We start from the raw sequence: 15822 nt of genomic DNA, 5'->3' as shown, positions 1-15822 counted from the left end.
TTGGATGAATCAAGCTTGATAGTAACGAATGCATTAAGATTTGAGATCAACAATTTGAGGTTTGAAGGAATGGCAAAAGAAGACTCTGGTATACTTTCTGGGACACCTATGGTGATGGAAGAAGCCATTGAAGAGCAGTGCTCGTAGGAGCCTATGGCTCTGATACCATAAAGAGAAATGGAGTTCTTGATATTATTCACTTACACACAAAATACAGAGATGGTCTATGTATATATAACAAGAGATAATGACCACAACTACCTAACCAACAATTAACTACTTGTGGTTAAGGCCAAACAAACTAACTACCTTCCTAACAAACTAACTACCTCAAGAATACTCTAGAATGCACTGATAAGCTGAAGCCTTCTGTGCTGAAACCGTAGCTTGTTTGGCTGCTTGAGTGGCTTGAGTGGCTGGGTTCTCAGATTGCTTATCACAATCTATGTCATTGACAAAATACCCTTTCACATTTGAGCTGTACAACTTTTTATATAGCTATTTATTTTTAATAAAATTAGTATTTTTAAAATATTCTTATCAGTATCTATCTAATAAGATCATGTTGATTATAAAATTTTAAAAAGTAAAATTTTACTGTGAAGTTATTGTTAACAAAATAAAATTTTACTTTATTAACATTATTTTTGGTAGCTGCTATTCTCATTTCACATTGCTTCAAATACACTCCATTCTTTGTCCTTATTATAACAACTCTCTTATTTTTACTCTATTAACATTAATCTAGACAGTAAAATTTTAGGATAAATTACACTGACACCCCCTGAGGTTTGGTCCAATTATATCCCACCCCCTGACATTCTGAAAATTACATTCTTACCCCTGTGATTAATAGTCTCATTTCACAAACTCCCTTTTTATATAAAAGTTAACAACTCCTAGTAAACAAATGGAAGAAATCACATTGAAAAAAAAAAAAAGTAAAGCAAAGCAAAGGAAAAAAAAATAGAAGTACAACAAAGCAAAGAAAGAAAGTGCATAAATTCAATATTTTCATTCCGTCTAAATAATTATAATAACAAAGAGTTAATGTAATTTTTCAAACTTCAAATGGTGATATATATTAAATCCAAACCTTAAAGGGTGTAAGTGTAATTTACCCGAAATTTAAACATTTAAATAGTAAAATTCCATCATCGCTATCACTAATCACCACACTTACTATCACCATTACCATCCAATGTGGGTGTAATAGTGACACCATTCTACATGGTGCCAATGACAAATTTTATCTTCTTTTTTTATAATTATGGTAAAAGTCAAATTTAAAAGAGTTTTAGAAGAGTTGAATTGTTCTTGTTGCTTCATATTTTGCGCTTCATGTTTTTCTGCTGGATCAGTAATGCTAGAGACCATAACATCAGACACAAAAAATTGCTAGAAAGATAGTGTAATATAAATTCAATTCTCACATGTTGAGGTCCATATTTAAAATAAATTTAGCCCATATGGTTTTACTTAATATTTTTTTGTCGTGGGACTCCTAAATTCCATCTATGGCAAGATATTCATCGGGCTTATTTGGTGTAACTTATATGTATTAAAAGTTAATAATCAAAAGTAGAAGTAAAAAACACATCTCTATCTTTTTTTCAATAATCAGCTTATTTAAATTATTTTTATATTATAAATTATAAATAGAAGTTGTACCGGATATTTTGACACAATTTAAAAAAAAAAAAAAAAAAAAAAAAAAAAAAAAGCTCACCAAACAACTCCATCATGTCGGCTCCAACTAGAGGATCCGTAAAATATCAGAAAGGTGAAAGGTCAAAAGATCAAGTCATGCTTTGATCTAATGCAACTATAAATACCATACTAGTTTGTACTTACACAATATAGAATCACTCACAAAAGTGCACCTTCTTCAGATATTAAACCCATTTCATTTTAATTTTCATTTTCACAACAAACAAACGAAGAAAGAAACAATGAAGTTAGTGTTGTTAACAGCATTACTGGTGTTCATGGTTTCGCAGTGTTGTGATATTCTGAGGGTTTCAGCTGATATTGGGACCGCCACATCTTACGATCCTCCATACTTGCGTATGTTCAAATACTTCTTCTACATTTTATTATAACCTCCTCTACCCTAACCATACTAACATGTTTTAATTTTTATTTATTTACTTGTGTTTCTTTTCTTTAGTTTCACCTTTTCTAAAACACAAAAAGCTTTTTAGTAAACTGTTTTTGTTGGACCAAGTGATCATGAGGAGGGCACTTAGGTGCCAAAGTGTGTGAGATTTTAAGTTCAAGTTTATGAAAAGACGTTAATCTGCACTGTACTCTAATTACTAACCTACTAACTGTTATTGGTAAAAAAAAAGCTAGTGAGCCGATCAAAAAATAAATAAAAATTACACATGTATTTAATCCTTATAATTCTAATTGCATCATTTTTTTTGGGTAAGTAATTGTATCAATTTTATCTTTGGATTTTTCATACAATGTCAATTAAATGTAGTTGATAATATTTCTTTACAAATTGGATTGAAATCAAAGGCCAAATAAGTCTATTTACTACTTGACAAAGTGATTGAGATAATGATCTCCAATTTGAAATGGAGCTTTTATTTGCACTATCTAAATGCACATTATTTACTCAATTCACGCCACACTCAATTTGAATTTTTTAATTTATTTTTGTCTCAATTAACTCAATTAAGTTTTAAATAATATCAAAATACCCTCATCACTCCAAACTCAAATGTTAATCTTAACCTAACCAGAACTACCACACACGCCATTAACCGACGATGTCATCCCCTTCCCCAACCCCTCCACCACCCCCTCCCAAGCCATGCTGTCATTTCCTACTTTCCTACTACTGCCACCGCCGTCCTCTTCATTTCTAAAAGAACGAGGGGTGGTAGAATAGCAACGAGGGTGGAAAGGGAGTGGCAAAGGAGGGAGGGGGTTCACAACAGTGGCACTGGCTGGTGGTAATAGTGGTGGTAGGTGGTGTGTACTAAGAGATTATATTTTGAAGTTTTGTCCAAAAGTAATTTGCTTTAGGGACACAATAGTAAATAATAATAATAATATAAAAAGAAAGTAATATGGTGTGAACGGAGAGAAATGATGGTATGTAAATAGAACTATCCAATTTGAAACCATCTATTTCCTTTTAAATTAGCATTTTTTCCCTTGATTTATATATATTTTTTTAATTATTGTTATAAATTAGACTAAATTGACAAATATGAAAAATTAAATGACAATTGATATAATTAAAATTACAAAAATCAACGATGACCAAATTATAAAGATCTGGGTATACAAAAATTATTATAAAAATAATAATTTCTGGATTAAATTTATTTTGAGTCACACTACAAGAAGTTTAAATCTATAAACATATCATTTTTATTTCAGATACATCTGACTCCATAATCTTATAACACACCACCATGTCCAAGCTGGTTAATAAATTCAAAACCTAACTCCCATAGTTGTCGATGCCTAATATTTTTAATATTCTCATATTTACAGTACCATAGAAGATATATATGACAGGTATTATTGTTATGAAGGCTAAAGTGGAGTGGTTTTTTTCGTTTATTTGTTGATGATGAAGCAACGAGGTGTGGAGGATACAGCCAAGATCAATTCCCAGAAGATGGATACTTTGCTGGCACCAGTGATGGTTTATGGGACAACGGTGCCGCCTGTGGTCGGAGATACCGCATACGCTGCATTAGCGGCCTCAAGCGACCCTGCAAAGATGGATCCATTGTTGTTCAAGTCGTTGATTTTTGCAAAAACAGCCCGTGCCCAAGTACTCTACTTCTTTCAAACAAAGCCTTCAATGCCATCTCCAGATTTCCCAATGCCAAGATCAATGTTGAATATGCACAGTAAGTAATGTTTCTAGGGAAACACTATTCACTTTATAATAAAAAGAAAAATGACATAATTTTAATTTTCTAAATTATAATTAAAAAAAGAAAAAATTGTTTTAACTAAACACAATACGAGACATAATTAAATAATTCACGAGTCATAACTAAAATAATGTCATAATTAAAGAAGAAAATGATATAATCAGAGGTGCATGTGGTACACCATCTTTAAAGAGTGTATATAATATTAGAATTTCCCATGTTTCTATTCTGTATTTTTACTTCTTGTATTGTATGCATGCAAGGATTGTTTTTGTGTTTGTAGATGAATGATATGCTAATATATGGATGTGTTATATTTGCAGGGTTTGATAGTAATTAAAGCATTTATTTGCACAACTCGAATCCTCTACATTGGAAATCTCATCGGAAGATGAATGGTTATGAAATAGCTGATAGTATCCCTTGTTGGATATGCATTGCTTCTAGTTGTTTGGTTCCATAAAATAAAGATTGGAATGTAACGACCATTCCGTCAAAATACTCATCCTCATGTTTCATTTGATAAAGAAGAACGAAATGTATATTGATGTAATCACCATTAATCAATTTAGAATAATGATAATTTCAATAAGAGGTCAAAAAATTAATCATTATATTCCTGCTTAAAATTGCTAATTCTTCTTTTTCATTTTATTACTGTTGCATGCAAGATAAATAAAGGAATAGTTCTGCTAACTACACAACTTTTGGGCCACACATCATGACTTGGGGTTGGAAAAAATGATTTTTAGGGACTTTAATTTAATATTAAAGTGTGGTGACTTTAATTAAATATTAAAGTGGGTTCTAACTATTTTTTGTGTTGGGTCCAAGTGAGCCAAAAACCATTGGGTTTTGAATAAGAAATTGCCAAGAAATTGCTTCATGATGTTAGATTCATGAATAGGATTTTAAAGAGTATTTAAATCTTTTTTCTTGGCTAAAGGGTGTGAATCCTTTGGACATCCATACTTTTCATTTTGTGGAAAGGGGCTATGGATGCTTGGTGTTTTAATGACTAGCCTTAAAGGCTGAAGGCTTTTCCTCTCTCCCCTATACATGTATAAATTGAGACCCTCCTGTCAAGTTTCAATATAGAAATTTTTTCTTCCATTTTACAAGTCAGTTTGCTTGATAGTTCCTATTGTGAGAGAGTGCTGCCATTGTTTTGTTCGCTAAGCTAGACAGATAGTGCTTCTGTCGTAGCTGGTTTTGACCGTCGTATCCTGGGAGACAGACGCCGGGTTTCCTCAAGCACTCGACCCGTGAGGCGGCGAAATCTATTTTAAGGAAATTGCTTCCGTGCAGGCTTCGGTTTTGTCTCTTTACCCTTTATTTTTTTTGTGTATTTCTGTTGAAATTTAGTTGTAATTATCAGCATATGTTCTTGGTATATAATTTGTTTTCTTCATAAATCTATTTATTTAATTTCACAATTTTGAACAACAAGCTTAAAACAGATTTTATATATCTTTTCTATGAAATTGATCGAATAGATTTATATAGACTATTAGGTTAGCTTTGTATAATGTTACTAGGAATTGTTGCGGAATTGCTCACTATTTCAATAATTGTAAATTATACAATGGTACTCTCTAATTGCTTAGTTTAATTAGAATGCTCTATTATAATTTGCATACTTAATTGTATTAGTATGATTTTGTTTTATGCGTATGGTTCATCATTTCCCTACCATGACTTGCATGAATTTTAAGGTTATAAAATATAATTTATGGATGTTGCAATTTTGACATGCTAATTCTATTCTAGTCTCAATTTGTTACATGCTTATTATTTTCTAGGCTAGATTACATAATTTAATGTATTTGGAGTTATAGAGTTTTATGAATTGTGTACATGATTAATCTAAATTATCTAATTGTGTGCATTAATATGAATTATTTAATTGGGTGCATTAATCTAAATTATTTATTTGGGTGCATTAATCTGAATTATTTAATTAGGTGCATTAATCTGAATTATTTAATTAGGTGCATTAATCTGAATTATTTAATTTGGTGCATTAATCTATATTATCTAATTGGGTGCATTAATCTATATTATTTATTTGGGTGCATTAATCTGAATTATTTAATTAGGTGCATTAATCTGAATTATTTAATTGGGTGCATTAACTTTGAATTTGACTTATCTATTTGGAGTTATTAATTTAAATGTTTATTATGAATTAATTTCATTCATGACTCATGAGTATTGAACTTTATTTTAAAGTTGTAATTTAATTTTGAAGTTACAAATTGTATTTTGTTTTGGTACCTTATATTAGTTGGTTACTTATATAATTAATAGTTGGCTAGATGGTTTCAATTATTTATTATAATTAAATTTTTTAGATTATTTATTTATATTTTCTTGTGGTTTGCTACTAACTTTCTTTGTAGGGATACCAATGCGAAAAACAAATATAAAACCAAATGAATAGAATTTGGGATGTAAAAACAAAAATGTTTGAAGCATGTTTTGCTTGAGATGTAATTGATTTGTTTACCAATTTGTAGTAACAAGTTTTATTTGCTTATATTGTTGTAGCAATGGTTTTACTTTGCTTGTAAAAGTTTTGGACCCTGGTTTGCTTTAACCTAGTTCATCCCTAAGAAAATTTAATTCTTAATTTGTTTATCACGTACTAGGAGTCAACATGCTCTTAAAAGTTTTGTCAAAAGGTTAACTGGGTTTTAAGCGGGATCGATGTGACCCCTCCAGTCTTCCTGGGAACTTTCTTGACCATGTTCGATTCTAGGTTTTATGGTGAGACTAATTTTTGAATTAATTTTTCTTCTAAGGGATTTTCTAAGGGTTAAGTTTAATTTCTGGAAACACAGAAGTGATATTCTGGTGTAATATTCAAAAATGGAAACTATCACTCATGCTGCTGCTACTGCTAATGTTAGTGGGGATTTGAACCCCGGGGCAACTGGATTGCCAACCCCTACTGCTGTGACCTCTGTGGTCAATCCTGGTGTTACTCCGGCTGTTCCGGGAGGACCGCTTAGTCACCATGAGCGCCCAGGGAAAAACTTTAAGAGATGGCAGCAAAAGATGCTGTTTTACTTGACCACGCTAAACCTTGCCAAGGTTCTGAGTGAGGATCCTCCAGCCGTGGCAGAGAATGAGCCTGACAGGCAGAAAGTCATGGCGCTTGACACATGGAAGCAGATAGGCTATCTTTGCCGGAACTATGTGTTCAACAGCTTGGCAGACTCACTCTATAGTGTGTTTTGTTCCAAGAGTTCAGCAAAAGAATTATGGGAATCTCTGGACAAAAAGTACAGGACTGAGGATGCCGGGGCAAAGAAATTTGTGGTTGGCCGTTTCCTTGATTTTAAAATGATAGATTTTAAAACTGTGATAAGCCAAGTCCAGGAGTTCTAAGTGATCTTGCATGAAATTCATGCTGAGGGGATGTCGTTGAACGAGTCATTCCAAGTTGCTGTAATCATTGAGAAACTTCCCAATGGTTGGAAGAATTTCAAGAATTACTTGAAGCACAAGCGCAAGGAAATGTCTGTTGAAGAGCTGGTTGTCCGACTTCGGATTGAAGAGGATAATAGAAAGAAATGAGGGAGTACCTCCTCAGTAAAGGCCAATGTCGTTGAGCATGGAAAATCTTCTGGGATAAGGAATAAGCCCCCTGTGAACAAGAGCTCTAAGCTGGGGGCAAGGGGTGGTGTTGCAAAGAAGTCGGCTTACAAGCCGCAGGAACCTGTTATCGGTTCTTTGGGAAGTGTTATAACTGTGGTAAGGAGGGGCATCGGGCTAGTGACTACCGCAAGCAGAAGAAGCCATACAAGACCAAACCTCGTGCTCATATGGCAGACTTACAAGAGCACTCCCATGAGGAGGATGATATGCACTTGTCTACCGTTGTCTCTGAGGTGAATCTGGTAGGTTCAAACCTAAGAGAATGGTGGATTGATACTAGGGCTACACGCTACATCTGCTCCGAGCAGAAACTGTTTACAACTTTCGAACCGGTTACAAACAGTGAGAAGTTGTTTATGGGAAACTCTGCTACCTCGATTGTTGAGGGGAAAGGAAAGGTGGTCCTAAAGTTGACGTCAGGAAAGGAGCTGACATTGAACGAAGTCCTGTATATTCCGGACATTCGTAAAAATCTTGTCTCAGGGTCTCTTCTTAGTAAACATGATTTTCGCATGGTTTTTGAGTCCGACAAGGTCGTTCTTACCAAAAGCGGAATATATGTGGGTAAGGGTTATATGTTGGGGGTTATGTTTAAACTCAATGTTATGACTGTTATCCCAAAGATGAATAAAGGTGCATCTTCTTCTGTTTACATGCTTGAGTCTCCCAATTTGTGGCATAGTAGACTAGGACATGTGAACTTTGAATCTTTACGTAGATTAATCAAGTTAGATCACATACCATCTTTTAAGATTAATCCGAAACACAAGTGTGAAACTTGTGTTGAAGCGAAGTTGACAAGATCTTCGTTTCATTCTATTGAAAGAAGTTCAGAACCGTTGGATTTAGTGCATAGTGATGTGTGTGACTTAAAATTTTTACAATCACATGGTGGCAATAAGTACTTCATCACTTTTGTTGATGATTGCACTAAGTATTGTTATGTCTATTTACTCAAAATCAAAGATAAGGCGATTGACAAGTTTGTTCTTTATAAGAATGAAGTTGAGAATCAAGTAGGCCGCAAGATTAAGGCTCTAAGAAGTGATCGTGGTGGTGAGTATGAATCTCCGTTTATTGAGACTTGTGCTTAATCTGGGATTATCCACCAAACCACGGCGCCTTATTCTCCTCAGTCTAATGGGATTAATGAGCGGAAGAATAGGACGCTAAAGGAAATGATGAATGCAATGTTGATAAGTTCTGGATTGCCACAGAACTTGTGGGGGGAAGCAATTCTCTCTGCAAATTACATTCTGAATAAAGTACCCCAGAAGAAGGTGAACAAGACGCCGTATGAGTTATGGAAAGGCGTTAAACCTTCGTATAAATTCTTACGAATGTGGGGGTGTCTTGCAAAAGTGGCGATTCCTACACCCAAACGGGTTAGGATAGGCCCGAAATCTGTGGATTGTATATTCATTGGTTATGCACATAATAGTAGTACATATCGGTTTCTTGTTCATAAGTCTGAAATTCCAGACATACACAGGAATACCATCATGGAGTCAAGGAATGCATGTTTTTTTGAAAACATTTTTCCTTGACGAACCCATGCAGGGGTTCCAAGGTCTTTGGAGCAATTTGATGAGCTTGCTAGTGAGGATGATCATGTTGATGATCCAGGTGATGATCAAATTGAGGTTTTAGATGAGCCCAGACGGAGTAAAAGGGCTAGGACATCCAAATCTTTTGGTCCAGACTTCTTGACTTATATGGTTGAGAACGAACCTCAAACTTTCCACAAAGCTGTGACTTCTCCTGAGAGTCCTTTATGGAAAGAAGCGATCAAAAGTGAGATTGACTCCATCTTACAGAACCACACCTGGGAGTTGGTAGATCTATCTCCAGGTTGTAAGCCTTTAAGCTGCAAATGGATTTTTAAACGAAAGATGAAGGCCGATGGGTCTATTGACAAGTATAAGGCGAGACTCATTATCAAAGGGTACAGGCAACGAGAAGGCCTGGATTACTTTGATACGTACTCACCTGTAACTAGGATAACATCCATTCGCATAGTGATTGCGATAGCAGCTTTGCGCAATCTTGAGATACACCAGATGGATGTAAAGACAGCTTTCTTAAATGGGGATTTGAATGAAGAAATCTACATGGAGCAACCTGAAGGGTTTTCAGCTCCAGGACAAAGCAAGAAAGTCTGTAAACTTGTCAAATCTTTGTATGGTTTGAAACAAACGCCTAAACAATGGCATGAGAAGTTTGACAATGTAATGTTGTCAAATGGGTTTCGAATCAACAAATGTGACAAGTGTATTTATGTCAAAGACACTGACAGAGGTTATGTCATTTTGTGTCTATATGTTGATGATATGCTCATTATAGGTAGTAACGATGAAATGATCAAAACTACCAAGAAGTTGTTAAACTCTAAATTTGACATGAAGGATATGAGTATTGCAGATGTTATTCTGGGAATTAAGATTACTAGAATCTCTGGCAGAATTGTACTTTCTCAGTCTCATTATGTTGATAAGTTACTTGAGAAGTTTAGTGGATCAGATACGAGTGTGTCATCGACACCTGTAGACTTAAGTCTACACTTTACCAAGAATAATAAAGAGAGTGTCTCTCAGTTAGAATATTCTCGGGTAATTGGAAGTTTAATGTATCTGATGAGTTGTACTAAGCCAGATATAGCTTACTCGGTTAGCAGTCTTAGTAGATACACAAGTAATCCTGATGCTTCTCTTTGGAAGGGCATTGTGCGGGTGTTAAGGTAATTACGCTACACTCGGGATTATGGGCTGCTTTATACTCGATATCTAGCGGTGCTTGAAGGATATAGTGACGCGAATTGGATATCAGATATAAAGGACTCAAAGTCCGTTATAGCGATCCCGGATTTACCCTTGTTGTACAGTGATCCGGACATGTGTCCGTGGAGGTTGGTAGTTGATTATTATCTTGTTTACATCCTTTTTACTTTGTAGTTGAGTTATGGGATGTGTTGGGCAGGTTTGTTACAGGTTGGTTGAGTTTAGAAACCAAAACTAGTTGCCCAGATTTTGACCTGTCCGCTCGAGCGGGGGTTTTGGCGCTCGAGCGGGAATTGCACCCATCCAGTATTTTCTGTGCAGTGTTGGACGCTCGAGCGTGGGATTGGCCGCTCGAGCAGGGTTGTGTGAGTGCCGCTCGAGCGGGGAGTTGGAAGCTCGAGCGGAGACCTGGTTCTGTAGAAGTTCTGGGAGTATGCATCCGCCGCTCGAGCGGGATGGTTGACGCTCGAGCGGGAGTCTGTGAGTGACGCTCGAGCGGGGTGTTTGACGCTCGAGTGGGGAGACTGGGTTTAAGTTCCGAGTTTTGACTTTTCAAATCACTTTTTCACTTTCTCTTCTCTCTCCTACTTTTCCAAAAACACCATTGTTGAGCCTCTCACTCTAGAACTCTACCTTCTCTCTAGGTTTTGATCTAGTAGGAGTGATTTGCTCACCTTTGGCCTTTACAAAAAAGTTGTTGATCGTCGAGGGCTACATTTTAATCTGAAAATTTCGGGTTTTGGAGCGCGTTGGGTTTTGTTATCTTCTCTCTTGGGACTCCGGATTTGAGGTAGGGATATCCTACTTCTCTCTATGGATTTTGTCTTTAAATTTTGGCATTTTGAGATGTTGGGTTGGTTTGGTAATTTTGTGAAAGTTTGGGGCTTTTGTGTTATTTTACAAAAATTGGGGTTTTATTTATAATAAACCTAGATGCATGTTTGGCATAGAGAAATGGAATAAATGTTGAATCATTGATGAAAATGGGACCTAAGGGTCGTAATGTTAATTATGGAAATGACCTAATTACATTGTTTGATTAATTGGGATAATTAATTGTGAGAAATGAGGAAATGAAATGAAATTGTTGAGATTGGGAATGTATGGGGTTAAAGGGTGTAGTTGAATTAATTATCACTCACCGAAATGAAATGTTGATTGAATATCCATTGTGCATTTATTTTCTGTTTAGAGATAACTGCTTTGGGCTATCGGTGGAGGATAGTCGTGATTGTTGTAGACAATGCATGATGATTAGGAAAACGAAAACTAATCAATAGAATGTGTCATGGAATTTAACGGTTGATAGAATACATTAACTGTATGTATTGGGTGATTGTATATAGAACCAATGTGTTTGTATACGTTATGTGTAGAGGAGGAGTCGGGGGATGTACTCCGTGGTTTAAGGGAAGATGGGGGATGTACCTCTAAACCGGATAGCGTTGGAAGGAGATAGGGGATGAACTCCGTAGATACATGTTATATGCTTGTCTAGAAAAGTAAAGATAGAGCTCATATGCTTATCTTTGTGAAATGTAAATACAGCTTATATGCTTGTCTGTGAATGCGGGATATAGTTGTTATATATATCTGTTGAGAATGTGGATATAGCTTATATGCTTATCTGTGAATGTGGGATATAGTTTTTATACATACCTATTGAAAAGATGATAGAGCTAATATGCTTATCTGTTGAAAAAGGGAAAATGAAAAGTAACTTGGACTCATAAGTCGTATGACATAAAATGTGATTTATGTGGATGTATCAGTGTTGACCATCTATCAATTGCTAATCTTTTAGTCATTGTTCATGGTTGGTTTAGTGTATTTCTACTGGGCTGTGGCTCACCCTATATGGGAACATCATTTTCAGGTACAGGTAGCATGCCACCTCCAAGGACATAGCTTGGGAGGCTAGATGCGAGCTGATTTTTGCTGTTTAGTTTTCTTTTGATGTATTACATGTATATTCAAGCCAAGGGCTTAATGTGTAGATGAGTTAGCATCCTTTTGTTGTAACCAAGTGTTAACTTGGAAAGCTGTAAGCCCGTAGGGCATTTTGCTTTTGTTGTTAACATGTAATACTATTGTAATGAAACCCTGATTAATAGAAGAATGTGGATATTTTGCATGTCAAGGAATGTCTCAATTGAGGGTTTAATGTTATTATTTTGAGGGCGTTATAACTTGATATCAGAGCGTACCGGGTTCGAATACTTTGGGTACGTGGGAAGTGATTAGGATCACAATGGGTTTGTCTCGCTTGATAGAGACTTAGATGTAGTGTCATATGCTATGTGCTTAATTGATAACATGCTTATGTGACTATGTGGGTATGGGATTTAGTTTCTAGGATGTTGATTGGATCCTTGGGTTGCTGGGAGTCTTGTTGGAAAAGCACTTGATCAATGCTGTTTCTAACCGGAACTCTAGTAACGCCTCGGGACTATCATTATCCGAAAACGAAATTCGTAAGTGCTTATGTGTTTATGTGCTTACGTGGAGTGAATTACAGTTGTCCATGCACTAGGACATGAGTGTTTAGTTTCGGCACATTTGTGAATGTGCTAACGTTCTATATTACCTTTATTAGGATGTCAGGACGAGGAAGAGGTGCTAGGCGTGGTAGGCCTGCGAGGCAGGAAGTACCATTACCGGAGGAGGTTCCGGCAGTGCAGGAGGGAGTTGGCCAGGCCAATGTGGCCGAGCCAGCGGGTCAACAGGCTATGGGTGCCTTGGCCAGAGAGATAGTAGGAGCTTTGGGTATTCTTAGAGCTGGGAATCAGGCAGCTGAAGCAGGGCCTTCTTTCTTGAAAAGGGAGTTTTTCCGGTCTAATCCGGATGAGTTTATCGGGGATCCGAAGGAGCCACTGAAGGTAGATGAGTGGCTAGAGCAAATGAGTAAGACGTTCGAGATGCTTGGCATCGAGGACGGAGCACTGAAAGTGACCTTGGCATCCTTCCAGCTGAAGGGAGATGCGGGTCAATGGTGGAAGTACGAGAAGGCTCGTGTTGGGGGTACATGGGAGGCGTTTGTGAATGCTTTTCAGGAGAGGTTTTTGTCTGCAGCAGCTAGAGAGAAGCTGAGGGATCAGTTTAGCCGGCTTAAACAGCAGGGCTTGTCAGTGGCCGAGTTTGAGGCTACTTTTACCAGTCTGTCCAGGTTTGCACCTGAACTGGTGGCGTCTGAGGAACGCCGTTGCTATGAGTTTGAGAGGAAGTTGAGGCGGGGCCTCAAGTTGAGAGTTGGTGGGTCTTACATCCGAGAGTATAGACACCTGGTAGATGCTGCTGCTCATATGGAGATTATGATGCAGGAAGAGGAGGAAGAGCAGAAGGGCTCCAAGAGGAGCCAGGATGGTCAGGGTGATGGCAGGAGGCAGAGGGGTTATAACCCTCAGCAGCCTCAGGGTGCAGTTTCTAGATCGACCTTTCCAGTGCCGAGTGCAGGCTCGGGGAGAGGCAATCAGGGGGAGTTTGCTTGTTACAAGTGTGGCCAGCTGGGTCACAAGGTTTCAGTTTGCCCGCAGAAGGGTGGGGGTCAAAGAGCTGCTTCTTCTTCAGCTAGACCGCAGAGTCAGAGTTTGGGCAGGGGGCAGCCCTTGTCTTGTTATCAGTGTGGACAGCCTGGGCACCTGAAGAGGTTTTGCCCGCAGTTGAGTGCCACTTCGGGAGCGTCTGGTTCCAGGCAGACGCAGAGTTTTCAGCCAGCTCAATCTGTGCAGGCCTCGAGGGCCAACCAGGGGGCTTCGTCATCCCAGTCAGTACAGCAGTCGTATACTCCTAGAGGTGAGCAGGGGGATCAGGGGCCCACAGGGCGCGTGTATGCTGTTACCGCGCAGGATTTGGTACCGGCTCCGTCAGTAGTGAGAGGTACTTTTCTGTTTTGCAACTCGGTTGCTAGTGTGTTGATTGACACGGGTGCATCTCATTCTTTTGTATCTGCTGCATTTGCATCTGTTTTGGAATTGGAGTTAGCACAGTTAGCATCTCCTATTTGTGTGGTATTGCCTTTGGGTGGTGAGTTGATCTTGAAACAAGGTGTTAGAGGTTGTGATATAGAGGTCGCCGACCATAGGCTTCCTTTTCCGTTTGTTGTCATGCCCATGAAGGGTTTTGATGTTATTTTGGGTATGGACTGGCTATCGTCATACTGGGCTGTTATCGATTGCTACCGCCAGAGGGTCACGTTATGTACCTTGAGCGGGGAGTGGTTCTATTTCTTAGGAGACCGGGTTGGTTATGTTTTGCCACCGGGGTATGATTCGCGAGGGCGAAGTGAGCTTAGTGATCTACTTGCTAGCTTTGAGAGTGGTGAGTGTGATGAAACCCAGGTTGTTTTGCTGAGGGTAGTTTGTGAGTACTCGGACGTCTTTCCCGAGGATCTCGTTAGTTTGCCACCTCATAGGGAGATCGAGTTCTCCATTGATTTAGTGCCCGGCACGGCGCCGATTTCTATGGCACCTTATCGTTTTGCTCCAGCAGAGTTGGTTGAGTTGAAAGTTCAGCTCCAGGAATTGCTAGATAAGGGTTTTGTTCGCCCTAGTGTTTCGCCGTGGGGAGCACCGGCCCTCTTTGCTAAGAAGAAAGATGGTGCCTTGAGATTGTGTATTGACTACCGGAAGTTGAATCGGGCTACGGTTAAGAATAAGTACCCTATGCCCCGTATAGATGATTTGTTTGACCAGTTGAAGGGTTCTCGTTGTTTCTCTAAGATAAACTTGAGATCGGGTTATCACCAGTTGAGGGTCAGGGAGGAGGATATTCCTAAGACGGCATTCCGTACGCGGTATGGCCATTATGAGTTTTTGGTGATGCCATTTGGGCTTACCAATGCACCGGCAGTCTTTATGGACTTGATGAACCGGATCTTCCGGGAATTCTTGGATTGATTCGTAGTCGTTTTCGTGGACGACATTCTTATCTATTCACCTTTGGAGGAGGAGCACGAGGAACACTTTAGAGTGGTGCTTGAGTTGCTTAGAGCCCATAGGCTGTATGCCAAGTTTGGGAAATGTGAGTTCTGGCTAGGAGAAGTCAAATTCCTAGGCCACGTGGTATCCGGGGAAGGGGTGTCTATTGATACATCTAAGGTAGAGGCAATGCAAGATTGGGCACGGCCTAAGAATGTGTTTGAGATCCGCAGTTTTCTGGGATTAGCTGGGTATTACCGCCGGTTTGTGAAAGATTTCTCCAGGTTAGCGTCACCATTGACTAGACTGACTCGGAAGGGAGTCAAGTTTGTGTGGAGTGAGACTTGTGAAAAGTCGTTCCAAGAGCTGAAAGTTAGATTGACCACCGCTCCGGTTCTGATTATTCCGGAGAGAGGGTTGGGTTATGCGGTTTATTGCGATGCCTCACGAGAGGGTTTGGGTTGTGTTGATGCAAGAAGGGAAAGTGGTAGCTTATGGCTCACGTCAGTTGAAAATACACGAGAAGAATTACCCTACACACGACCTAGAGTTAGCGGC

The 15822-nt window shown here is 38.3% G+C and overlaps 1 protein-coding gene across 1 annotated transcript; it reads left to right on the top strand.

The window, feature by feature from the left end:
* The first annotated feature begins 1748 nt into the window (after window positions 1–1748).
* Window positions 1749–4522, top strand: LOC114272102 (EG45-like domain containing protein). Its single transcript, XM_028213773.2, has 3 exons — window positions 1749–2067; window positions 3602–3881; window positions 4232–4522. Exons 1-3 carry the CDS (start codon window positions 1953–1955, stop codon window positions 4236–4238), a joined length of 402 nt encoding a protein of 133 aa, XP_028069574.1. The 5' UTR covers window positions 1749–1952; the 3' UTR covers window positions 4239–4522.
* Window positions 4523–15822: the final 11300 nt, after the last annotated feature.

The sequence above is a fragment of the Camellia sinensis genome, chromosome 11 (assembly GCF_055761805.1).
Source record: "Camellia sinensis isolate YWXY chromosome 11, ASM5576180v1, whole genome shotgun sequence".
NCBI classification, from domain to species: Eukaryota; Viridiplantae; Streptophyta; class Magnoliopsida; order Ericales; family Theaceae; genus Camellia; species Camellia sinensis.
This window is presented reverse-complemented; position numbering and strand designations above follow the sequence as displayed.